The 25,249-nt window shown below is 41.0% G+C and overlaps 1 protein-coding gene across 1 annotated transcript; it reads right to left on the reverse strand.

Moving 5' to 3' along the window:
* Nucleotides 1–1,873: 1,873 nt before the first annotated feature.
* On the reverse strand, nt 1,874–24,938 carry si:dkey-192p21.6 (heparan-alpha-glucosaminide N-acetyltransferase). Its single transcript, XM_035911204.2, has 17 exons — nt 24,853–24,938; nt 22,640–22,761; nt 21,692–21,807; nt 19,919–19,988; nt 19,761–19,827; nt 17,495–17,577; nt 14,550–14,626; nt 13,679–13,709; nt 13,411–13,571; nt 10,502–10,614; nt 10,000–10,121; nt 9,226–9,349; nt 9,043–9,129; nt 6,818–6,895; nt 3,831–3,901; nt 2,648–2,760; nt 1,874–2,192 (listed from the first exon to the last, which is right to left on the reverse strand). Exons 1-17 carry the CDS (start codon nt 24,931–24,933, stop codon nt 2,011–2,013), a joined length of 1,698 nt encoding a protein of 565 aa, XP_035767097.2. The 5' UTR covers nt 24,934–24,938; the 3' UTR covers nt 1,874–2,010.
* Nucleotides 24,939–25,249: the final 311 nt, after the last annotated feature.

The following is a 25,249-nucleotide window of genomic DNA, read 5'->3' on the forward strand; positions in this document are numbered from 1 at the left end:
CAAAGCGTTGCTTAAAGGGGGTCATGTGATTGTTGGGGGTTCTCTGTATTATTGAATAACATGATAAGCAGTTTATTCAAATGTAATGCTACTTGCTGTACCAAGGGGCATTATGTGATATAAGAAGCCAAGAAGTCTGCCTGAGGACAGTGTATTGTATCTGGGATAATGTTTCCATATGACAGACTATAGGTATCCTGAGACGTATGCTCAACGAGAATCAATAAAGAGGAGGAAATATGGTGGTGTGGACATGGCATCTGCAACCACAATGGTTTTCTATGTGCTTTAAGCAAGTTTTAAAAAAATGCACTAGGCTAAAAAAAAAAAAAAAAAAAAAAAGGCAGCATAGATTCTTGTTTTGACCCCTTTGATCTTTATTGGCAGCAGCTTTCGATACGTAATAGGTTTTAACCTCCTCGTGATGTTACTCCGAATGAGTCAGCTAAATGCTTCTATTAAAACACAAAGCTTTCTCATGGCATGCAAAACACAAAAGATATCTTTAGACCTGTGTGGTGAGTGTATATCGATTTCATTTTCATCTCTCGACCAATCAGCAGTTCAGTTCCATTGCTGGCACCATAGTTTGGAAAGCAATTAAGGATTTGAGTCTTGTTCAGGAAGGCTAGATGCACCTTCTGGGATTCAAATAACTTGTGCTCATAAGACAATTACCAAAACCCCTACACCATATTACACAATGTTATTACTGCTTCTGGAGAGTGTGTAATAGGATTTCACTCAGGAAGAGGAGCTTGATGCCGTTTCATTTCATTAACTAGATGGTCATTTCATGATGTACGCCACCTGACCTGATGCTGAGGGACACTGACCTGAGCATGTTCAATAATGGTACACATACATTATACATTCATATATAAATCACTCAACCTGCTTGTCAGTCATGAGGAAATATTCTGATCTATTACTGAGAATGAACCCTATTTCACTAAGTAAGAGGCTTCGAGTGTGAAATGTGCAAACTAGAACACATGTAAAGGGCTCGGGGTCTCTGAGAGGGGCTCGTCTGATGAAATGGATTTGTGTAATTTCCCTGATTTTTCTAATGAAATAAGTGCAAAAGGTGACGGCCCCATTGATGACACCCCTCTGTGTGCATCTTGACCCCAATTATAGTACTGTGACTTGGACAGCAGATGGTACATACACAGAGACACACATGCACACAGGAGGAGTGGCCATGGCAACAGACTCATAATGGTTGTCCTGGTGTGTAGTGGAATCACTTGGCCTAATTTGTTAAGTACCACCTCAATATATTTAATTTAATCAGTCTATTCTGAGCATAAAACAAGTGTTATCAAATGAATCCTTAGCTGCCCACACTGACAGCTCGTCAGACATGTTCTTTAGAAACAGGACAGTGCTTTAATGGGTTTCACTGATCAGCATTTTCACATTTTTTACACTGCTCTGCATCTTGCTTTTGATAAAAATCATGTGTGGTAAGTTTTCATCTAAGAAAAGCAAACTAAACTAATTAAGCCTAGACCAGCAGCTCATTTTAAAAACTCTTTTAAACTCCCACAGATGCTCTAATAATCTATAATTTACAGAGAAGAGTGCTTTTAAAAAGAAAAACATAATAATTTTAGTAGCTCATATTATATTAGGTCAACATACATACACGTCATCCCTGAGCCAAAAGCCCAGGCTTCAGACTGCCCCTAATGTTTCTGAGCTTCTAATAGTTTTTCTCCATTATCAGGTCTGCATGATGTCAGAGAGACACACACAGCTCTGGCTGTGAGCACGGAAGCTCCGCCCACCAGCTGTCCACACCTACTATTTACAAAGAGCAGCCAATCAGAAGAAAGTTAAAGTAAGGATCCATTGAATGGTTGTACTAAATTCCAGTATAACATAAATAAGGATTATAATATACTCTAGTAAAGGAAAATAAAAAAAAGTTTAAAATTAGCTTTAGAGGCTGCCTTTAAATGAAAATATAAAATAATACAATCTACAGAAGTGGGATTATCCTGCTTATATTTTGAGGAAGAATTTCTTCCTGTAGAGCAGGTAGGCGATGAGCAGCCACAGTGCAGTCCCCCACAGGCTTTGAAAGAGCCACTCCCAGTGGCTCTGCTGGAAGCGCATTTCCCAGCTGAAAGGGAAGTAGAAGCCCAGGAGAGAGTGGCCAACATACACAAAGATGGAGTTCATCCCTGTGGAAGAGGGGTGGAAAAAAGACAAGTTATTGAACAGGATTTATACAATTTAAAGGATTTTTCCCTGCTTTCCATAATAGCTGAATGACTAAAGTTATGTGCAAAAAGTAAAGGCTTTATTGCAGGGATGCTTTCCAAAAAGCTTTCCAAATGAGCTAATCAGTTTAAACTCTTCTCTGGGAGTCTGGCCAATAATGCAAAAAATTACTGGAAGAAAAGAGTGAGGACCACAAGTCCAAAACCTAGACTATAATCCCTACAAAGGCTTTCAGGACATTTGTTATATTAGGCTGAAAAATGTTTGTCTTTGCATAATCAGCTAATGAGTTGCCAAACACAATTGTCATTGTAGTCAATATTTTAAACCACGTTCCAGCGTTTGTGAGGTTTTTATTCCAACCAAAGCACATACACCTTTGTAAAGCAGCCTGTCAGTACAAGAAGAAACATACCTGGGTATATGAATGGCTGTCCACCCCACCAGCCCTTGATATCGACGACGAAGAACATGCCTCCCAGCAGCAGGAAAGACAAACAGCCCATACACATGATATAGGACAACGACCTGAAGAAACAGACCATCGGCAACACTTTACTACAACAGCAACATTTTACTCGGTACATTTGGGCATCACTAAAATCTGAGCAGAATGGTGTGAAGAACAGTGTAAACACACTCAGTCCATCAATCCTCTGCTGCAGATAAATAACACCCAGAGTCTGTCCTACAAACAGTGAGGCAGTTTGCTGGACTTGTCTATAGCATCGGCATATGGATCCTTGGCATGTGCCTCATGGAGCTGTGCCAGCTAACCACGTCTCTGTCTGTTCCTAAGTGCAAGAATGCATGATGAAATATTATCGCATGTAAAATGGCTCCTTTCTAGAGCCTCCCTGCATTTATTTTTTATTTCTTTATCTCAGCTGAAGTCGAGCCAAAAAGGACTCTTAGCTTGGAGTTAATTACTTTTAGACATCCCGGCAAGGACTTGTACCCAGGAGCTCAATAACTTGTGCATGATGAACTGCCTATAAAAGCCAGGTAGGTAATGGCAAGTGATGCCCCATGTGGAACATCACGAGGAATTTGCTTACACATCACAGATGAAATGGCGTTCTTCCTGCTACAACATTTGAATGATTCACATCACATATAAAGGGAAATGTGGGAGTGGAAACAAATGCACGAGTCATAAAGTAACCGATGTGTAACTGTGTCACATTTCATGCAAAATCATTACAAACGTTTACCAAAGTGCTGTGCCTTGTTTTTCTAAAAAGGCTTCTAATAGTTTGGGAGCAGTTAAGACTGCGTTGTGGTTATACAGTTACATTTCCCAGAGTCTGAGCTCTTTCCATCACACAGAGCTGGTAAAACAGTGAGTGAGTGCTTCTGGGGGAGGATGAAGCATTCTTTATTTCGCTGGCCGTAAGGAAGAGTGATCATGTTGGGAGGATGTATAACGGCAACACCTCACACTCCCAACAGCCCGGGTGATTATTTACAGCCGTAGCTGTCGTTAGAGGTAAGTAAACGCGTGTTTTAGCAGCCTTGATTTGTGTCTGTTGGAAATCCCATCCTTTCTTTTTTTGTGAGGAAAAGTGGCTGGATTTAGAGGGTCAGGAAGCACTTACCAAAGGTTTTTATTGACAGGTATAAATCCTCCGTCTCGCGTGCACTTAGAAAGGATGGCTGCGGAGATTCCCTGAGGGTGGAAATGAAACAGATTTCAAATCGATGGAGGGCGATAAAGCAATCTGTATCGGGCTGCTAAAATGTGAGGCAACAGTATCAAGCAGAGTCCACCAGATCAACCGACAATCAGAGTTACGTGGACATGGTCCATTAACTTATACACACACACAAAACACTAGACAGGACTGCAAACACACCAAAACAATGAGCTGAAAAACACTAAAATGTGGGTTTGTCACTACAGTAAAACACCACCGAGAGGCATCTACAAAGTCCAACACACTGAGGCCCAGCTGACTCCATGTTCATATTTACTCATGATCTGCTCAACTCTACATCAGTAAGCACTTTCATAGTCTTAACTATCCCCCACCCTCCCTGTATGATTTAGATACATGAAGAAAGATTTTGTGCTGCACAGAGAAACCCAGGACAGCGGATCAGGATCCAAACATGCTCGTTAGGTGGATATCCATCATGTGTATAGATGACAGAATCGATGGTGTGGAAATAGCCTAGCTGGGGCTGGATTGAGTCTCCAGGCTATCCAGGCAGCAGGATGTGGGATGGGGCTGGTATGTGGGGCAATCGCTCAATTTCAATCTCTCACTTCTGGAGCCTGATCGTTGGACTTTAATTAACAGGGGCTGCTGTTTATTATGAGGAAGACACATGGCTGCCTGTGAATATCAGCCTGCCACAGAGATCACAAAACAATAAACCATGGCCTGATGTTTACTGTATCCACACTTTCTGTTTTTCCTCTGCTTAACGCCGACCCTGTTGTCGGGTGCGTGCAGTAATAAGTTTTCTCCTCCTCTGAGGAAACCTGCTAATGTTAAGAGCACATGTCTGAAACAAAAGGCAGCTCGGCTCTGCTTCCTGCCTCCCCCTTTGAGCCGAAATCTTATTAGAAAAGTCAATATCAAGAGCAGGCCAATCGCTAAAACTAATTTTGCTTTCTGTGTTGGTAAGACATACAACCAAAAATAGACTTAACCACTGAGATTAAAAAAATCAAATCAAATATACACGTGCAGAAATGGTGAAACAAATGCGCTGATTCTTTATTCCTGTGTCTGTTCCTAAAATCAATAACGATGGTCTGCTCTCACTGCCAGCCGATGCAATGTGAGAAAATCTACTCTATTGCATTTTTCTATTTCAGCTAACCAGGATTTAAGTTACTCTGTTGAGCCACATCTCAATACTGTAAGATCCAGAATATCGCACCTCCAACACTGTAATCTTCAGTAGCATCCGCAGCATCTATCAGCTGGTAAACAATGAGATACAGTGGAAAAAACATTAAAGCCTAATGTTTATTTATGACAGCATGAGCTACTTTGTCACTGTGCGCCGCTGGGAGAAGCTAAATGGATCTAATTTATGTCACCTCCCTCCAGCCACTCATCGCACAATGATAGTCAATAAGATTCAACACCTGGAGACATAATGGAGCTTTGTCCTTTAAGAAGTGAGGTTAATGACGTTAAATCCTCGCAGCAGAATTTCAATTGATTCTCACATATACGAGCAGGACTCTGTCACTGAGTTTCTTACACAGGAGACTTTTTTCCTCTTCCTACTGTCCTTTTGGAAAATACTGTCTGGATGGAAAAACGCTGCTGTTACAGACCTTTAAAACTTCACTGAGATATTGTTTTGGACACATTAGACTACGAAAATAAACAGATTTGACCTGAAAAACCTTATGACATCATAGTAAATAAAATAAACAATTTCTTGAACACCAGAACCTTCAACGCTGTTTCAACTCATGTGTCAAATAAATAAATAAACGTCTTGCAGTCATACACATAACACTCTGAAGGAACCTGATACCCAAAGCTGGACAGAAAAGGCACCCAAATATACTGGAACTACAGAACTTCAGACAAGTCTTTCCCTGCTTCTGTGTGTTTTTTCTTTCGCTGCACAGTTTTTCCGTCCTGCGCAGCTTGATTTCAAAGGCCGTGTGATGCAGCCAGCTCTTCCAGCTCTATCATCGCTCCAGGTCACAGAGCTGCCGGTTCAGGATGTCTGCCTCCACAGCACGCAGGCTCCTCCTAACCCCGTTTCACAAATGAGCTATATCTCTGGAGCATCACGCTGCACGTACATAAAAACAGCGGCAAGCACAGTTCAGCGGAGACTGGCCTTCCTACGTGTCTGTCTGTCAGTCTTGCTAGAGCAGACTAGCAGCCTCCTGTCACAGGTTTAGAAATACAAAACAAGCCATCTCCTGTAACACTTGGCTTCTCCCTGGGGGACGCATTCCCCCTCTAAATGGAATGGAGGCCAGCCTGGCTCTTTTTGTGTTTTAAGACCACCCAGAATGAGCAGAAATATCAAACAAATATGACCTTAAAAGCTTTTCAGACAGGCATTACCTTTTTATCTTAGGTTTGAATGCACTTTAATAATTCCTTTCTTAAATCTGCCATGTTTGGTTTGCTTGTTGAGCCCTCGCTTGCAGCTTCCTAAACTGATCATACTCTTAGAGTAGATGCTTTTATGCTTGCAGCAGACTGTAAGTAATATGCATAACTCTTCCAATCCAAAACCACATGTAAAGCACAGAGAGGCAACGAGACGCAGCGTGTATTCCCCCGAGGGTCCGGATACCCATGTCTGCCCGGAAACACAGCCACACATGGATGTTGTTTAATTGTACTGAGATCACACACATGTCCTCTGCTAAGTCCTGCTAATGAATGACTTCAGCAAGCTACAGTATGACTAATACCCAAGCGGCTGGAAAACACGTTGCAGAATTCACCTGAAGTGAAACACTGAGACCATAAAAGTGCTCGGCTCTGAGTGAATCACAGGAGCAGGACAGTTATTGGGTGTCTTGGTTTTAAATTAACAACTGACTTTATATTCATTTCCTACAGCAGCTCTGCTTAAAACCTCCACGTACCAGGATGAGGGTCCACACTAGGAATCGGCACAGGATTTGGATATTCATCTTTTTGTAGAAAATTATAATTTTCCCCGCCTGTGAAAGAAAGAGGCAGAAATAAGTACAGACCCCACAGCCTATTCACTCATCTCTTTAATGAGAAATACCACATAAACACCAACACCCGGTGTGTCCGCGTACTTGCCCTTGGGTAACCAAATAGGCCTGGGATGTGGCTGTCGATGCCACGTCCCTGACATGGCGGTCACGTTTCTCCTATCCCATGGAGCCAGATGTGGGGTGTTAGTCATCCGCACCCTCTGATTAATTTGGTGATGATGAATATGTTTCAGCTGAGAACATTAGCATGGACCAACACAGAGGAAGCCTGCGGACACCTGGCGTGTCGTCTAAGACTCGCTGACTGAAGGGCTCAGAGCAAACCGCCCACGGGGAATTGAGCAATGGGGTCACTTTTTCATGTTACCTTCCCACAACCCAAATGGTTATAAGTGCCACTGTCACCATCTGAGACGCAGGTCTGAAGAACAAAGGGGCCTTCCTACTTTCTAACAGCATTTTGTCATTAAAGTAGGGCAGCTGTGCATTTACAGTGAGACAGGAAAACATCTGTCACATAATCTTTACTGTAGTCACACTGTAGGTTTATATTAACATATTAACATTGAAGAGCATCACTGTCTGCACAATGAAGCCATTAAAACTTTCAGTCTAATCAAGTCAAACTGAGTATTTTAAAGTCACATCTTCATCATTTCCTGTCTCTAAGATATTTTCAGTCTGCTTTTTGTTTTTGACAGGAAAGTTTTGTGTTCAGTTGAATTCAATTAAACTTTATTAAAATAGTGCCAAATCACAACAACAGTTGTCTAAAGTGCTTTATATTGTAAGGCAAAGATCATACAATAAAAAAAATCAAATCAAAAAATCAAATAAAGTATTGCAGTATTTTGTTGTGTACTTTTAATGTTTTATAAACCTGCAGAGACTCTAAAATGTACAGTTTCTATTCAGGATCAAGTCCAGTGGAGGCAAATAAAACTTTAAGGTTTTTTTGCAATGCATTTTGAAAACACAAAACATACATATGTTTTTTATGTTCGAAATCACTTCATGGCAACTATTTTCTCAGTTAACGGTACAGTGGTGCAGTGGTTAGCATTGTCATCTCACAGCAAAGAGATTCTGGGTTTGAAGCCACAAGCCAGCTGGAGTCTTTCTGTGTGGACTGTACAGATTCTCCCAGCGACTGCATTGGTTCTCTCCAGGTAATCGAGCTTTCTCAAGCAGCCCAAAGACACACGTTAGGTTAACTGGAGATTCTAACTTGGTGTAAATATGAATGCCAGCAGTTCACTGTCTCTACATATTAGCCCTGTGATACTGGGTTACGGGTTACAACCTGAACAGGATGCCAGTCTACCAGCTGGGCTGGACTCCAGCAACCACATGACCATGAGTGTTGTCTACATTAAAGAGGACTGGGACATTTAGCTTGTTAATTTTGCAGAGTTTAAAAGCTGATTTAAACAATTTAACCAAAACTACGTATGGCATAGGTAATTTTTTTAATTTTACCTAAATGAATAGTGAACAAATACAGATTTGGCATAAAAAACATATGAGTGGATCTGTCCTGCACTGTATCAACAGTTCAGGCTAGTGGTGGTGCTGCTATCAGGTGTCGGAAATATTTTTGGCACACTCAGTACCCACTGAGCATTCTTCTTCACAGCCAACCTGAGTATTGTTGCCAATCAGTCCATCGCTTTGTGACCACAGTGTACATATCACCTGGTGGGTACACGCAGCATATTATAAAGCTTACTACAGTCATCAGGTCTCTATTCAATACAGAACCTTTGGGATGTGGTGGAATGGACAATTTTTAAAACCAGAGGTGATAGATCTTTTAGAGCGGTGGCCCCCAGGTTGTGGAATGCTCTCCCTCCATCATTACGTTGCCTTGATTGTATTTATTCTTTTAAAAAGCAGCTTAAGACTCATTTATTTAGATTGGCTTTTAATTAGATTTGTGCTGTGTGTTTTATTATTAATGTATTTCTGTTTTATATTACTGTGAAGTACTTTGTGGTTTTTATCCTGTGAAAAGTGCTATATAAATAAATTGATTTGACTTGTCAAGATCTGCCTATGCAGGTCACTAAAAAATTACCCCTCATGCCACTCACTGCATCGTACAGGAGAAACTTAGATCTTACCTGCATCCCTAGAAATCCAATGACAATGGAGTTGATGGTACCCAGAACCCCCTCTGGGTCAAAGGGCTGTGTGGTGCGATACATTTCCTGGAAAAAGCAAAACAAAACCAAGCAGTTTATAATTTCACCTACATTGGTTTATAGCAGAAGGATTGTATTGCAATATGTGATGAACATTCCTACTTTGCACGTGGGGTATCTGTACATGTTATCACCAAACATCCACCTATCGATGTATCCCGCTGCACCTCCCGTGCAGTTTGGGTAAAGCCCGTTATCGCCAATTCCACCGGCTCCTAAATACCCTCTGTTATCAAACAAGAACATAATTATTGTAGCTGTAGTTATTACAAAAAACAATGTTTAATGAAGTGTTTTGTGTTTATATGAAAACACAATACCCAGATGCAGCAGAGAACGCTCGGTGTTCTAATACCAAAGATGATTTTAATATTCTTAAACCCTGTACAGCAGTTGTGTCTCAAGCCACCACACATTCACGCCTCACATTCAAGGAAGAAAAAACCCAAAACTCAATCAGATGAAAAGACACAGAAGGACTGAGAGGAAAAAGTGCTACAGCTTGAACCCACAGTACTGTAAACGTGATGTCATGCAGGGTCACAGAGAAGGGAAAAAACAAAAGACAAAAAGCAGAAGACACAGAGCGAGGAAGATGGATCCTCTGCCTCCGCTCCTCTTATTGCACATGACAGACTGAGATTGGCTAATTAGGCTCTCTGAAGCATCCACCACGGGCCCATAAATCACAACGGTTCATAACACCTGCAACACAAGGTGCACACTCACACTGTTGCAGCACAAACAGGCCCAACTGGAGATTATCTCAGCTTCGACACATAGGAAATTTATGCTTTTAGCCTAAGTGTACGATGCATTAGTGAGGAGATTTGACCTGAAATGCTATATGACAGAGGGAGTCATGTCCGGACTTACGTGGGGCAGTTGGGAACAGGCATGAGGAAAGTTAAGCACAGCCACAAAGTCTCCAGCAGGATGATGATCAGCCACTGTGGCCAGTAAAGGAGAATATCCTGGACCGGGTTCCACCAGTTATACTGCATCATACATAAAGCACATCATATTTTTGTTTTTAGGTCCAAAACTGCTTCGCTTTTAGGTCTTTTTTAGCATTAAACTAAGTTTTGGGATAGATTGGTCCACTTGAATACACAACAAATTCATAATTACTAAACATTTTTAACTCTTCTTGGAGCTTTAGAGATGTCTGTCTGTTAATCCAGACGAATATCTGAGCTCCGCATGTAACCAATGGATGGAACTTGTTGAACTGTTCAACAAAGACTTCCACTGCACTGAACTCACAGGTCCATCGACTCTTGGACTTGTTATTCGTGTGCTTTTTCAGGTTAGGCTCCTTTAATTTTTTCTCTTGTGTGTAATGGCTGAAATAACTGAACTTGACAGAACTGCTCACCGCAGTCAGTGGGATTTCTTTCTGGCCCCAGAAAGTCTGCAGGAGAGACAGAACAAAGTAGGTGAAGCCCAGACGCTGCAGCACTCCTGGGATCCTCAGCCAGGACCAGGACACTAGAGCACAGTGAAGAACACACAGCATGAACGCTCACTGTGGCACCTTAATACTGACAGGCAGTGATTTAAATAACATATAAACTTAGAATTCACAAAAAGCACGCATATTAAGTCACAAGACACAAGAAATCAAGAATTTTCCCAATTATCCCGACGCCACTAGTACTACAACTACTTCTGATAGCAAGTTGATGGACGGCATAAAGGCTGGAGAGAGCTCATGTCAGCTTTCAGGATACGAACATGTCAAGAAAGAGGGTAGCTAATCAAACATTCATCAACAGTTATCTCTTGGTCTCACCAAATTGGGAAGGATAGGACTTGCTGCTGCTGGAGAGAGATTGATGGTAATCTACACATTAGTTAATTGAAAACCTCTTTGCCACGCAAAGTGCCGTAAAAACAATATGATCCCAATCATTGATCCGGACAAATCAAATAAGAGGCGGAAATCTTTTCGTTCGCAGGAAAAGGGGAAGCTCTTACTAATGACACTTTAGTTAAAGATATATGTTACACCCCCCTGCAGAGATAATCGACTGTGTCTGTCGCCTGATAAAATTATCACGTCCTACAGGAATGTGCAAAAGTATTGAGCCATTGTTCATTCCTCTATACATATAAGGCAAAAATAGAGTTTGATGTGACAATTTTGACGAGATTGAAAGTCAATATATTTTTTCTACACAGCCTGAACTGCCTTAGGAAAGCTTTCAGGAATAGTTCTCCAGGTTTCTTGAAGGACAGTTAAAGCTTTTCTTTGGATGTTGGCTGCCTTTTGTTCTGTTCTCTGTCAAGATGATCCCACACCGCTTCAGTCACGTTGAGGTGTGGGCTCTATGGAGACCTATCCTTGACTAATTGTGTTTCACTGTGTTTTTCTATCCAGGTATCATTTTACTGTGCAGAGTTGTGTTTGTCATCATTTCCATGCTAAAAAAATGAAGCTGTTGTTAACCAGATATTTTCCAGATGGTACTGCATTGTGGATCAAAATCTGATGGTACTTTCCTGCATTCGTAATGTTATCAAATTTTGCGAAGATACCCAACAGCACTGGCTGAAATGCAGGCCCAAACCCTGACTGAGCCTCCACCGTGTTTAACAGAAGGATGTTAACAGTCACTGTCACAGCGCTCTCCTCACACAAATGGGAAGAAATTATGTGTTTTTGTGACAAATTGCTCGTAACAAAGATTAAAGATTCGGTTCTTTGGTCAGTGTTAAAGAGCGTAACAAACAAGCATCCCTGGAAATGGTTAGGCACAAGGACTAGACTGAAAATGAGTGAAAAAGCAGTCAATTGTATTGATGACAATACACTATCAGCCTTTAATGGCTCAGTGGTAACATTAACATGACAGTCTGGCACCCTGGAAGAAAATATAAAGAAATCTAGGATGGTTCAAATCTTTTGCACGGTATTAGAAAAAATAATTAAGAATCAAATAGCAGAAAAGAGCAAAATGGGAAAATTTCATGTTTCATAAGAATTATCATTTTAAGTTGAATCCATTTACACAAGCGTTTGAAAGTAAGCTGCAGCAGACTGTAACAGTTTTTCTCCCACATTTATGCATTTTCTTTGTGTCTGTGTGTAACGTTCAATACTATTTAACTGAAGCTGTCTGCTTCCAATCTATGAGCACTTTCAGTGATAGATAGACAATATTATAATATGTTGGTAGTCAGCAAAACTGAAAAAGCCACTAAAAACGTAGGGCAGCCAGAACTTTTCAAAACGACTGGCTTTTTGTGTTCGAACATCCTCTGAAGGCAGCTCGGTGGCAGGGGTTTGAATGAATCAACTCTCACGCATCTCATCCAAATCATATTTTGTGTAGTAAGTTTGTATTTATTTCGAGAATAAAGTAACTACATTTCAAGGTTTTTAATATGAATCTGCTTTGACCACTTTTTGGGACATCTAACCACGGTAGGGTTTTTCAAATTACTCCTATTTGATGTCAAAGGTTAATACTTCCTTTTCTCTCTTCTGACATTGAAAAGCATTTAACATATTGAGTTAATGTGACTCCATTCTCTTATTAGATCAAGCCCTGCGACTGAGCTGCAGAGGACGTCCTTGGAGACAGAGGGCAAAGCTGCAGTTTATGGTAAAAGTCAGTGTGCTGTTGTGACCAGCTCCAGCAGCAGAGTCTACAGCAGCTGCGTGGAGCTGACGGCTGTAACACTATCTGTTTGTAATTGTCCATTACCACAGCGGTTGTTTTTGCTCTATCTGCCTCTGTTAAACGTCCCCTGGTGCTGGATTTTGAGACTGCACACACAACAACAATATTTTTGTTAACCCAGTTAAGCAGACATCCACCCAGGAAAGTCCATTAGCACCACAGATAGCTAATGTGTGAAGGGCGCCCTTTGCATCCCAGGTGGATGGGGGATTTTCAGCATTATTCCTCTCCTTTAACCCTGACCCGGCCATGAAGTTTGGCTTTTATCTCAAATCAGGAGATCAACCCACTTAACATCTCTGTCGCAGACCAACAAACAAAGAAATTTACTTGACTGTAAAAAAAGTAGCTATCACATTTGAAAAGCTAAACTCATCATTTCACCTAAAAAATGAATTCAGCAGCTACTGGTTGGAGTGACGAGTGAAATATCTAGTTACGACATCTGTGTCAAAAGTATTTGATGTACCTTAATATACCAGCAAATGCACTTTGCCTTCAAGCTTGCACATGAGTGGGTGTATTACTGCACAGAAATCCTTGTCCCCACGTGTGCTAATAAACTTGCTGAGAATCAGAATACACAATGTGCACCTACGTGGTCCGTCTTTGGGAGAGTAGTTGAGAAAGCAGAAGCCGAGCAGCAAGAGGACGACTGTTCTCCAGGTGATTTTTCGTAGCAGCTGCAGGCGGCTAACTCCTCTCCTCTGCATGGAACTGAAAGCCAAAACCACTGAGGTCCCAATTACAAACACAAACCTGGAAGACATAACAGGATTATGCCATTCAAACCCACATATGAACTGTACAAACAAGAAAAGTAGTAAAAGACGTTAAATAGGTCAGGCCCCTTGTGCCAAACCTACCATGGCATGACAAGATCCGCCACAGTTAGACCTGCAACAATTTCAGAAGCATAAAATCAATTAATACTAACAGACCAACACACACTTGATCTCATCAGAGAGTTTACAGTTCTTGCCCTTCTATACACACAAAGACAACAAGATGAATTAAAAACAATGCTCCATCCTTAAAGCGCTGCTTCTGTCATTAACTTTCCATTTTGAAGAGGCATGATTAATAAATATTTACACTCCTGTGACAGCAGCAGTCCTGCAGCCAGGCGAAGATTAATCAATCCAGCTCTGAAATCAATGCACCTCTGTACATGTGGCAAAAAAAGCTATTACAAAGTTAAAATTGTGAACACCCATAAACGATTACAGGAATTTTTGAAAAAAAATTGAAACTGAAATAAAAACAAAAAAAAGAAAGTGTATAAGAATATTTACTTTTTCTTGTTTTAAATACTTTTTCAACCAAAATCTCCTCCTACTTCAACCAGAGATGCCTTGCTTAAGAGTACCTCAATACTGGCTATCATAACATTGGAGTGTTACTCATTCCTTCCTCCTCCCTCATCTTCTTCCAGCTGTCATTTAAATCCTCCTCCTCCTCTCCTCCCTGATCATTAACAAGAATAAACATCTATGGATCATGGTGTTGATTTTGCTTGTATGAGAAATGACACCCTGTGTTTTTCTTAACTACATTCATCATAATTAGTGACAACACGTCAGAAAACTCTGCTAACACTATGGGGAGGATTTCGCCGCTGAAGATCAGGCGATTGCTGCATCATCGTTGTGTGCAGGGAGTAAGGTGCGGGCCGTAGGGTACAAGCAACTGATTTAGTTTTCCCTTATGTACATTCACGTGCATCATGTACTTAACCGTTCCAAGGTGCGTGCTGAAAGAACCAGTAGCCTCCACCACCATAGTTCACAAACACCATCACAGTCAGGGAAAACCTATAAAGACAATACAAGTTGATATCCAGGAAAGAACAAATGAAGAAAATGTGTGAGTGAGACTGAAAAACTGTCAATAAAAATATATTATTCAAGTGCAATCCTTGATTATAATTAAAAATTAACTTCTGAATTAAAGTTAAAGAGAACACAAAAGGGGGTTTTATTCAGTCTCCCTCCAAATGCAAGGTAATGCAATCTAAGCATTATGAATCACTCAGGAAATGAACGCTTGTCCTCTGGATCTCCTCAAGCAGGAGTGCTGACTAAAGACTTTGCATCTAATATATGATACACTTTATACTTTAGCACTGGCCGAGGCTGCTGAAACACAGCGCACGTGATGGAGTGCTTCACTGAATCAGACACTGGAGGGAAAAAGGTGTTTGCGTTGCATGTCAGAAAATGGGCTGTGGGCCACTACACAACACAAACTTGCACGGTAATGTGATCTGGGCCAGGCTGAATCTTTTCACCATCTGTAATACGTGAATTTATGTTTTCGTGCGTGCAGTGTAATCAAAACGAGTGAAAAAATCATAAGGGGGGGTCGTAACAACATTACGACAACCTTTAAGAAACAGCCTGCCTGATAAGGTGCACTGTATCTACCTCTGCCTCCTCTTGTTTTTCTGCCTAGATTCAATTAAGAGCTGCACTGAAGCCATTACTGCTCTTTTAGCCCCAACCTGCTGATACAAGATTTTAATCGGTCACTATCATCTCAAAAGGGCTATTAAAGCAGAGTAAACCCTGCTGCATGTGTCCATGTTCTCTTCCTCTCTCTCTCTCTCTCTCACACACACACACACACACACACACACACACACACACACACACACACACACACACACACACACACAGGCTATCGTGTAAATTTTGATGAACGCATCCATTAGTTGTCATGGCAACAAAGACAAAGGTTAAATCGCCAGCCAGATGAGACCCTGTGAAAATTGCAGTAATATCCCAGATTATTGGCCATATTTATAATTAAAATTCCCTGCTGTCCGATTGGAAATGGGACCCCCATCACTTTACATATGCCACACATCTGTGACAATACAGGCTGCTAATTATGATGAGTGCTCAATTAACATAATGTACACTAAGGAACTCTTTGTTTTCTGTTGGATCAAAGTTAATAAGGTGCAGGTTGACACACAGCAGACATTTTCTTTTTTTTTTGGTTTCCAATCAAGTTTAGGTTGTTAATATGCCTTTGAAGCTCTGCAGTGAACATTTGCCACTTTAGTAATAGACTTAATTCATTTCTGGGAATGAGCAGGAATGATTTATAGCTAACAGATTACAGAGAGACCTGTCTGTTGCAGCACTGACAGCCAGTTATGACTCACTGATAGACACTTATGGACGTCTTTGATTTGAATCATTGTACATGCATTACCAATTAGAGTATCAGCTTAGTACTTTCCCCCCCCGTTGCTAATGGATAGCTGCAGTCTACCCCTGCACAGTGTTGAGTTACCCACTGTACTGGCCATATCAAGTACACGGACACCCAATCTAGTCATAATAAATTACAACTACAGTTGAAAAGCCAAGGTTCTGTTTTTTTGTGGCCAAACATCAGAGCATATCTGAAACCCGATATGTAGGAAAACTTGGATCTCAGTCAAAATAAGGCACAGAATGAGTCAGCCACCTGCTGTTAAATGCGGCTCACACTTCTTGGTTTTGCTGTAATAGTTGTTCCGTCAGTTGTATGCTGCTGCTAACTACTGACAGTGCGATTTTCAGCGGTGACGAAACTGGTGAAAGGCTTTTAGCAATGTGGCACAAGATTAAAATCCAAATCCTTTTAGAAAAATTAACGTGCGACCATACGCCACAGTTCTCTGTATATCATGTCAGGAGAGCCCGAGCAATGATCAGAAAAACCTTTCAGCTGGGAAGAAAAGCTGTTTGGCTTCAGAAATGTCTCTGCATTTATGGCAGATGACTGATGTGTCTGTTCTCTGTAGAAAGCTGTTACTTATCCGGGGGTAAGGATCATAAGTCATGGGTCTGAAGAGGCGCACACAGCGTTAATCTTTAGAGCTGAGTCACAGTTTGATTAAGTGTGACGCCAGGTAGGAGCGTTTCCGGTATTACCACTCAGGACGTACGCACCTGTAACCCCGGAGTGACATTTCAGCTAACGAGATTGAGGAGGACTGAGGCAGGAAGTGGAAATGAAGGGAAATAAAACTGAAATGTATCCTCCCCTTGAACTCATACAGATTCTGAAAATGCACTCAAGCGCTTGAGCTCCCAAACTAAATAACAGCATGTTGTATTTTCAGCCCGCCACATATGCTCGGTGATTTTCAGTTGGCTCCTCGTCCGAAAGGAAGCCACAGATGGAGAAGATGCCAATTGTCTGCTGGATGCTGCCTGTGTGCTGCTGGTTTTCCTCTCGCTCTTCAGTTTGGCAGGAGATCTATTGCTGGGTGGATGTGTGCTGATATGTTGACTGTATTATTACATCAATTATTTGGCGAGGGGGAGGTCAAAGCCACACCAGCATCCTGTTTCCAGAGAGGCGTGCTTTGTGTCTAGCCCTAGGCCACAATTAAGGCGAGCAGGGAGCCCAGATTCAATCACATGCATCACTCCTGTCCAACAGAAACACACTGTTCCAAACCCAACACACACTGCTATCAGAAACCATGCCCAAAGCTATACCGCCTGATAACAAAAGCTTGAAGGAGCATGTGGCCAGACTGTGACCCCTGTAATTATTCATTATGTCAGGCCTGTAGATCTTTATGATGCCTCAAACTTCTCTAAAAAGAATTAACATGTGAACGAGCTCCATGTGGTGATAGAGCGATAAACACGAATGACTGTTGAAGGTGAACATACCCTCGGAAAGTATCCAGGGAGAGCAGACGTGTTGGTTTAGCTTGAACAGCACCGTGCGCAGTTTCACTAGCATGCGATTCTTCCTGTAGAAAAAACAGCAGGGAGACAAAATAATGTCAACACTCACTGGGATAAAACACCAGTGTGGGTTACTTAAGGGGATTTGACAATTATCAGTGCTTTAAGCTCCATTCATTGTTGCACTTTTAGGGCAGATATTTAAACCCCAAATCAAACTTACATATTTTTCATATCTAGATAGTTTTCTAATCAGCAAAATAAATAATCAATAAAGGAAGAAGAAGAAACACTTTTAACATCTAACAAATCATAAAGTTTGATAACACAAATGTTCCAAAAACATGAAGCACAACACTCTGAGTTATTCTTAAGCAGCTTAATGCTCTACTTTATTAACTAGGTGCTAATGCTGTCTGTCTTTGCTTGCTGGCCAGTTAATGTAAAGTGGGCTCATTTCTTTAGATTTTACTTCGAAAATGGGAAAATGGGTGCAGTGTTTTGTTGACCTGTGATAAAATACATGGAAATACAATACATGAGGGATAAACTGCACTATTACTAACAAGCTTCAGTATTTGGTACGGTCATCGTCATGCTGAAAATTCATTTTCTGCATTGATACTTGCATCAGTTTTTACAAGATCCTCAACATCACCGACTGAAATGCAACCTCAAAACATGACACAACCTCCACCTTGTTTTACAGATGGTTATAGATCAGGGGTGGGCAATCTCAGTCCACGAGGGCCGGTGTCCCTGCAGGCTTTAGATGTGTCCTCGAACCAACACAGCTGATTTAAATGGGTAAATTAGCTCCTCAACATGTCCTGAAGTTCTCCAGAGGCCTGGTAACGAACTAATCATGTGATTCAGGTGTGTTGACCCAAGGTGAGATCTAAAACCTGCAGGGACACCGGCCCTTGTGGACTGAGATTGCCCACCCCTGTTATAGATAATCATCTCTGCTAAACTCCTCCAAATATATAAAAAATAAATTAAAAAGTGCTATACAAATACAGGCCATTTACCATTTAAAAACCATGGATTAATCTCTCCATAAGACTTGATGTCCTACCGCAGTATTTTCTCCTTGTTTCACTTTCTTAAGAATTTTCTTAAGAACATGACAGTTTATGTATGTAGCCTTTCAGGCCTGCGACTTCTTCTTTTGTCCAGTTTCTTTACATTTTTAGGGACATCCTGTGTCCGTGCCAAGATGTGCCATGTTTCCAGTTAAAAGCTGTTTGGGAATTTACCTCGTCAGTGTAAAAATTCGATTTTATGTCATGTGTTTTTGTGACAGGTTGAAAAAACCTGGATAACTTTTGCTCAAGAGCACTTTTAAAAACATTGCAAAAACGTCTAGCTCCTTGGAAGCAAAATATAAAGAACTAAGTGGAGACTTTTGCACACTGTACATAAAATGGCAACACATTTGGCTTTTTATTTGTAGGTAGCAACAGGTAGCAAACTTGTTTGAAAATACTGATAAAGTCAAAGGTTCAATGCTTCCTCATTCACAACTCCTCAAATTCTCTCCGCCCCGCGTCTTCCCCCCCTCTCACTGTGTGAAAGGCAACATTTCGATGACTCTGGCCTGTTGCCCTCTCAGTTGGATTAGCCTGGCGTGCTGGCCTCCATGCAGCATTTTAAAGAGCCAGAGCAGGAAGACAACCGCACTAATATGTCGTGATGGATTTGCGTGCCATCCAGACAACATATGGAAGCCAGAGACATTTTGCTTGAAAGAATGAGAGGAGCTATTCATGTTCACCGAAAATACATGGCAGCTCTTGCCATGAAGCCCGATGATTGGACGGATACAACACTGTATCGTTTTCTATGTAAGTCTGCTGTGTAACTGGCTCTGCTAACATTTATATCAATCATTCCATTAGTGTCTCCCAAACGGCTTGATGACTGGAGCCTCAGAGCAATTTTACAATGCATCTCGGGCTGCATAGCCGGCCAATGATAATGGTGCAGTTTAACTGCTGGATCAAACAATATTTGATTACCAGAAAAACGAAAAACATGAAAGAGATTGTGTAGTTACTTTATATTTTGCATTTCAAGAACAGTAGCAAAGATTTACTGTATATTTAAAAAATAATTTGCTTTCTAACTTAAACTCATAATGGACATACTTTGAGCTGTTTATGACTTATTTAATCAAAATATAATCTCATCTGACATAAAAAAAAATCTAATGTAATATATTTATTAGAAGCAGCATTTAACTTACATTCTCTTCTGAATGCTGTGGGCCTTGGCAGCAAATAGTCTTTATAAATTTTGATGTACAACGCCTCCTGGAAAAAGAAAAACTTTAGGCTGCCCGGTTCTGATGGAAAAGCAATCAGTGCAGGATTCTTGCAGATGATGTAAAAAACACACATGTACCTGTAGATGTAGGGTATCACAACGAATAACAGAGCGATTACAGCCAGCAGGAGTGCTGCCACCAAAATAGCTGGAAAAATAAGTAAAAGGAAATCATTCTGTACCATTCTCTGTCCATGTCAGAAACTTTATACACTACATCTCTAGACCACTCAGACCAGGATCTGAGTGGGGATAAAAAGGGATGACTGCCAGTCCAAACTGTCTGCTATACTAGCCTGTGGACTCCCCTGTGGCTGTCTTTCAGTCAACCAGTGTCAAAGGGGATCCCTCAAGTGACAAACAAGAACCTAATGAAAAAGTCTTGGTTGAGCCGCCGAGGAGTAATCACTGCGGGTAATCTAACCCTGCAGGCATGTGAAAATGAAAATGTAAGGCTGTGCTGGAACAAGGATGAGAAAACAAAGACTTTGCCAGACTGCCGGAGGGCAGCACAGATACGAGCAGGGTCAACTTGAGGTTTACAGTGCAAGAGGGCACAAACACTGTAGCGAAGATGGATTTTATTTGCCCCCCCAAAAAAGGAATAGAGCTCTGAAAGCCACCGATTTGCAAACACAGGGAGATATTTTACACCTGTAGTACTGATTATGAAACTACCAAGGGTTTATGAAATCTCCACATGGTCTTCTTGCGTCAAAGCACAGGAGAGCAGAGTACACGCAGTGGAAAAACAAACAAAAAGATGCCATTTTAAGCCGAGCTGAATCCACACAAGGACATCCACTCTGAGCAAAGAGCGGTCACTTAATCTCCTCGGAAAAGTCATGGCATCTCCGGTGTCCATTCATAAAAACACCACAGAGCTCTCAGCACATGAACCACATTAGAGCTCAGCCACAGACATGCTCACTCCATCAGTAACCGTTGGTATAAATAGAAAATGAATGGTAGACACCGAAACAACTGAATTAATTTGAGTTCATTGATGTATAAAAGTCGAACAAAGACTTAATAGGAGTCGATCCTGTAGATTTCCTTGTAAGAATTAAGGGCTCAGCAGGTGACTTGTGGTCTGTGGTGTGATACAGAATACACTACTAACACGATTAAAGGGTGCATCTGATAGCAGCTTCACAGAAACATGTGCTTAAAGAAATGATCTCATGCTGCCCTGTGGCCAATCAATCTCAGACACTGAAGTAAACTTTTAAAATTCCCTAGCAGAGCACCTCATACCTTTCTTGAGCTGCTGACCAGACCGTTACTTAAGGTGAACAATTCCTATGGGGAGTTTGTATAATCACCGGTCTGTGGAGCTAATGGAAGCTCATCATACTGTGAGAGGTGCAGTCACACTGACCATAACAGATAATGGCTACTTGGCCTTAAAAGTCTGATCTACAACATAATCTGCAATATTGTTAAGTAGTGTGTGCATTATGGAGAGAGGCGCTTTCAAAATCCCATTACGCCCTAATCCTTCCACACTCCCTAATGTATTACCCACAATGCTCTACGAGCCAGAAGCAGGCCTTCAAAACAAGCAGAAAAGCTTTTCTTTTATCCCTTTTCAAGAAAGCGAGTCTGATCTGATCAATACACATCATGTCCCAAGAGATGGAGGAGAACTGCTGCTCAGTGGATGTGGACAAAAGCAGTGATTCTCCTCTTTGCTGACTCAATTAATGGGATCAAAGGCTTGGCCGGAGTTTGCAGACAGGTACCTTTGCTGTCACTGCGCCCTCACAGCCGAATCCCAGCAGTGTCGGTCAGGGATTCAAAACATGGAAATTTGTCCTCATGTATTTTTCAGTAGTGCTGCGTACTTACGCAGATAGGCATTATTTGGTCTTCTATCCACAATCTGAGTGCAGCTGCGATTATTTGCATCTAGGGTGTAAATCCAAATAGAGTAGTGACCACCTTCCTCATACGTTTGACTCCATCTGCATGCAAAAACAGTGAAATAGTCACACAGTCTTAAAAGCTCCTATTTGATGCCCCGTTAAACTGTTTTCTTTAAAAGCACATTGCTGCTCTCCTGCTGCAGTAGCACAACTATAAAGCTCAGGAGCACCACCTAGTGTCTGAAGGCTTAAAGTGCATGCCCCAGTCTTCTCACCATCTCCAGTTTCAGGCCCCCAAAAAAAACATCCCTGTGCAAGACTCGCTCATATTGATCCACTGTTGGGATGACATACTAGCTATCACTTGGAGTGTTTTTTTCAAACTGGGAAAAGTAAATCAATAGCAACACAGGCTGGTTAGAGACCTCAGCATTGATTTAAGAAGACCCAGCCCTTTGAAAGGACATAAAAAGCACAAAGGCTTTTCATGGTGCACCATCTCTTAGAGGTGGCCCCAAAATAGAAAGCTTTGCCCTCCTGTGTGGGATGTTCTGGGTGTTTATACATATTAGATCTGTCCTAACTGTTTAACATCCCAGCTGATTCTTCCCCAGGACATGTGGCTTTCAAGCTTTAATGAGCCCTTTTCATCAATATTGGAATGTCAGGTCTTATTAACCCCAAAACAGCCTGTGATCAATACACTGTGAGGTGGTTTAAGGGAGGGCATAACTCAGGTCCAGAAAATGGGTCAGGGTTACTCCTCCAACCCTGTAAATAATTTCACAGGCTGCTGATGCAATCGTGTCACCACACTATATTATATCTTAAAACAAGAGCAATGCACTTTCACAGGCAAACAAGCAAATGAGAGACAACTTGCATCTTATTTGTTTTAAGTACCACCTTGAACAAATGTTTAACTTGTTACCTGCAAAAGGTTGCATTCCTGGTTTGTGATTCCACTTGTACTGTCAAAGTAAATTTGGTGCTGATTATTGCAGATGCATTATTGTTGTTGGGTTTCACTGTGACCAAATGTTGGTACAAACACTGAAAAGCAAAACAAATAAATAATAATTAAATGGGCTTAGCATTAACTTAATAAAAATGAATAATTGTTTGTTAGTAAAAGAATAATTTGATTTAATGATTTAAAGGAATGTGCAAAAAGGGAGTTTGTACAATTCAGACAAGCGGGAAAGTCAATATTTAATCTTCCTGTAATCTTCAACACACTCTGAACTTGTAGCTTCCTTGTAATTTCTTCAAGTAGTCTGTTGGAAAAGTTCTTGAGGCTTCCTGAAGGAAATTCAAAGCTCTTCTTTGGATGTTGGCTGCCTTTGGTCTTTTCTCTGTCAAAATGATCCCACGCTGCTTCAATAATGTTGAGGTCCGAGCTCTGAGGAGGCCAATCCACGACTGCTAGTTTTGCACCGTGTGGTTTTTCTATCCAGGTACGCTTTTACAGCACTGACACTGTGTTGGGGATCATTGTCGTGCTGGAAAATGAAACATCATCAGATGTCCATCAGATGCTTTCCACATGGTGCTGCATTGTGGATCAAAATTTGATGATTCTTTTTTGTGGTCATGATTCCATCAATTTTGACAAGACAACACTATCGACTGAAACGCAGGCTCAACTAGGATTTGGACAAAATTTGGATTCATCACTCAGTAAGACCTGTTGCCAATAATTCTTTTGCTTCTGTGTAATTTGGCATTCCTCAGCCTTTCCTTTGTTTCTTTTCAGCCAGCCTTCCATTGAAACAATTTCTCATAAAACTCCTTCTTCTTCCTTTTCTGTCCCCCACTTGTCCAGTTTCCTTACACTTTTTAAGAACATGGAGCAATATGCCACGTTTCCAGCTAATAGCTCTGGGAATCACCTTGTTGATTTTTATGAGAGGATGCTATTAACAAAGTGCCTAAAGATTAAATTTAAAATTGATTATTTGTCTGTCTTTGCCTGTGTAGACACAACACTGGTCCATCCCTTGAGTTAAGTGCCTTTTATATGCATGCATGATTCATAGGTCAGTGTTAAGTGGTTTAACAAACAAAACACATTCCTCTGGAATTGGTCAGGACTGAAAAAGAGTGAAAAAGCAGCCAATGTCCAGAGAAAACTGCTGAGTGACCTTCAGAAAGCCTGGAGAAATATTGCTCAAGACCACTTTAAAACATTGCAAGAAAAGTCTGGCTCCCTGGAAGCAAAATATAAAGAAATGACAGGTGGCTCAAAAACGGTTGCACAGTAAAATATAATTAAAGGTTGGATGGTATTACAATGTGCAGAGCAGTGAATTTAAAAGCCAAGATGGCCTACGTATAAACAATAGGTCTCCTCATTGATAAACTAAGTTGGGAAACACCCGGTGATAATTCCTTTCCCAGGCTGTATGGAGTGAGTAATAGTGTTACGGTTTTACAGGGCAATCATAGAAAGCTTATTCAATATGAAATTACAGCATGGTTTAGTAATCTAACAATGCACTAAAAAAGCATGGCTGCAAATGAATTTTCAGAAATGAAAAAATACAAGTCCATACAGAGCCTGCCTAAGCAGGCAGTTACTTGTAACATCCTCTCGTCTCAGGATTCAAACATTTGACATGAGGAAGCATACTCAAGGTGCCAAAGTTCAAAAGGTATCATATGTTCCAGCCTCCATTATGCTGCTGAACAGCAGTGTTAAATTATTCAGGGAACAGCACATACTTGGACTTTAAGCACTAAATATTTCTTACTTTATGCTTGTCTTGTGTTTTCATACAGGTTTATCTGGTTTTACGTATATTCATATGTCTCGTGATGTTTTTATGATGTTCCCTATACGTTTCCTGATGTCTTTAATAATTCATGGTTGCTTTTTCCAGCAGTAACTGTAGTGCTGTACCCACAGCACATTCCTCTCAGAGACAATCAAGCTCATTTTATAACAAAGGAGAGAAAATCACACATTTCCCTTATGTGAAATTTGACAACAACTTCACAGTGAATTACAATGTTTATCTTTACTGCATCTGTATGTTTGCTAAGATCAGTTTGCGTGACTATAAACTTTTTGAGGAACTGAAAGCGATTTTCCTGCTGATGCTGTGTCTTAATAAAACCACAGTGATGGTGGATATTCTTTACCTTGTAGCAGTAATCTGATGTGTAGGAAGCATGCACTTCTTCAGTCAGCTGGTTATGAAATATGAGCAAAGCCTGATCCATTTTCAGATGAGAGCCTGCATAGATTTAACACAGGCCTGATTTATTAGCTGAGAGTTCTCTTGGACATTATAAAGACAAGATAACAGGACATGGCATCTAATCACTATCACCACTGACTAAATTACCATACTGACATGTCCATTTGTTGTAATTCAATTCGAACCAGAATTAAGGAGACGAACAGTGACTTTCACAAGAAGATCAAAAGAGTATAGACAGTACAGTTTTTGCTGCTACTACCAGGACATTTGTGCACAGATGCCTTCACCAGAGCGATCCCCACCCTCCTCACCATTTTCGATGTGTCCTCCGATGC

Source organism: Neolamprologus brichardi, chromosome 13 (assembly GCF_056152115.1).
Source record: "Neolamprologus brichardi isolate AB-2024 chromosome 13, ASM5615211v1, whole genome shotgun sequence".
Classification (NCBI taxonomy): Eukaryota; Metazoa; Chordata; class Actinopteri; order Cichliformes; family Cichlidae; genus Neolamprologus; species Neolamprologus brichardi.

What these genes read in the sequence shown, in the direction of transcription:
- si:dkey-192p21.6 (XM_035911204.2), bottom strand. Translation starts at nt 24,933, where the DNA reads ATGGATCAGGCTTTGCTCATATTTCATAACCAGCTGACTGAAGAAGTG. An exon ending in GCGGATCTTGTCATGCCATG is followed by an intron (nt 13,572 to 13,678) that starts GTAGGTTTGGCA and finishes TATGTCTTCCAG; the next exon opens with GTTTGTGTTTGTAATTGGGA. An exon ending in ACAGATACCCCACGTGCAAA is followed by an intron (nt 9,130 to 9,225) that starts GTAGGAATGTTC and finishes TGCTTTTTCCAG; the next exon opens with GAAATGTATCGCACCACACA.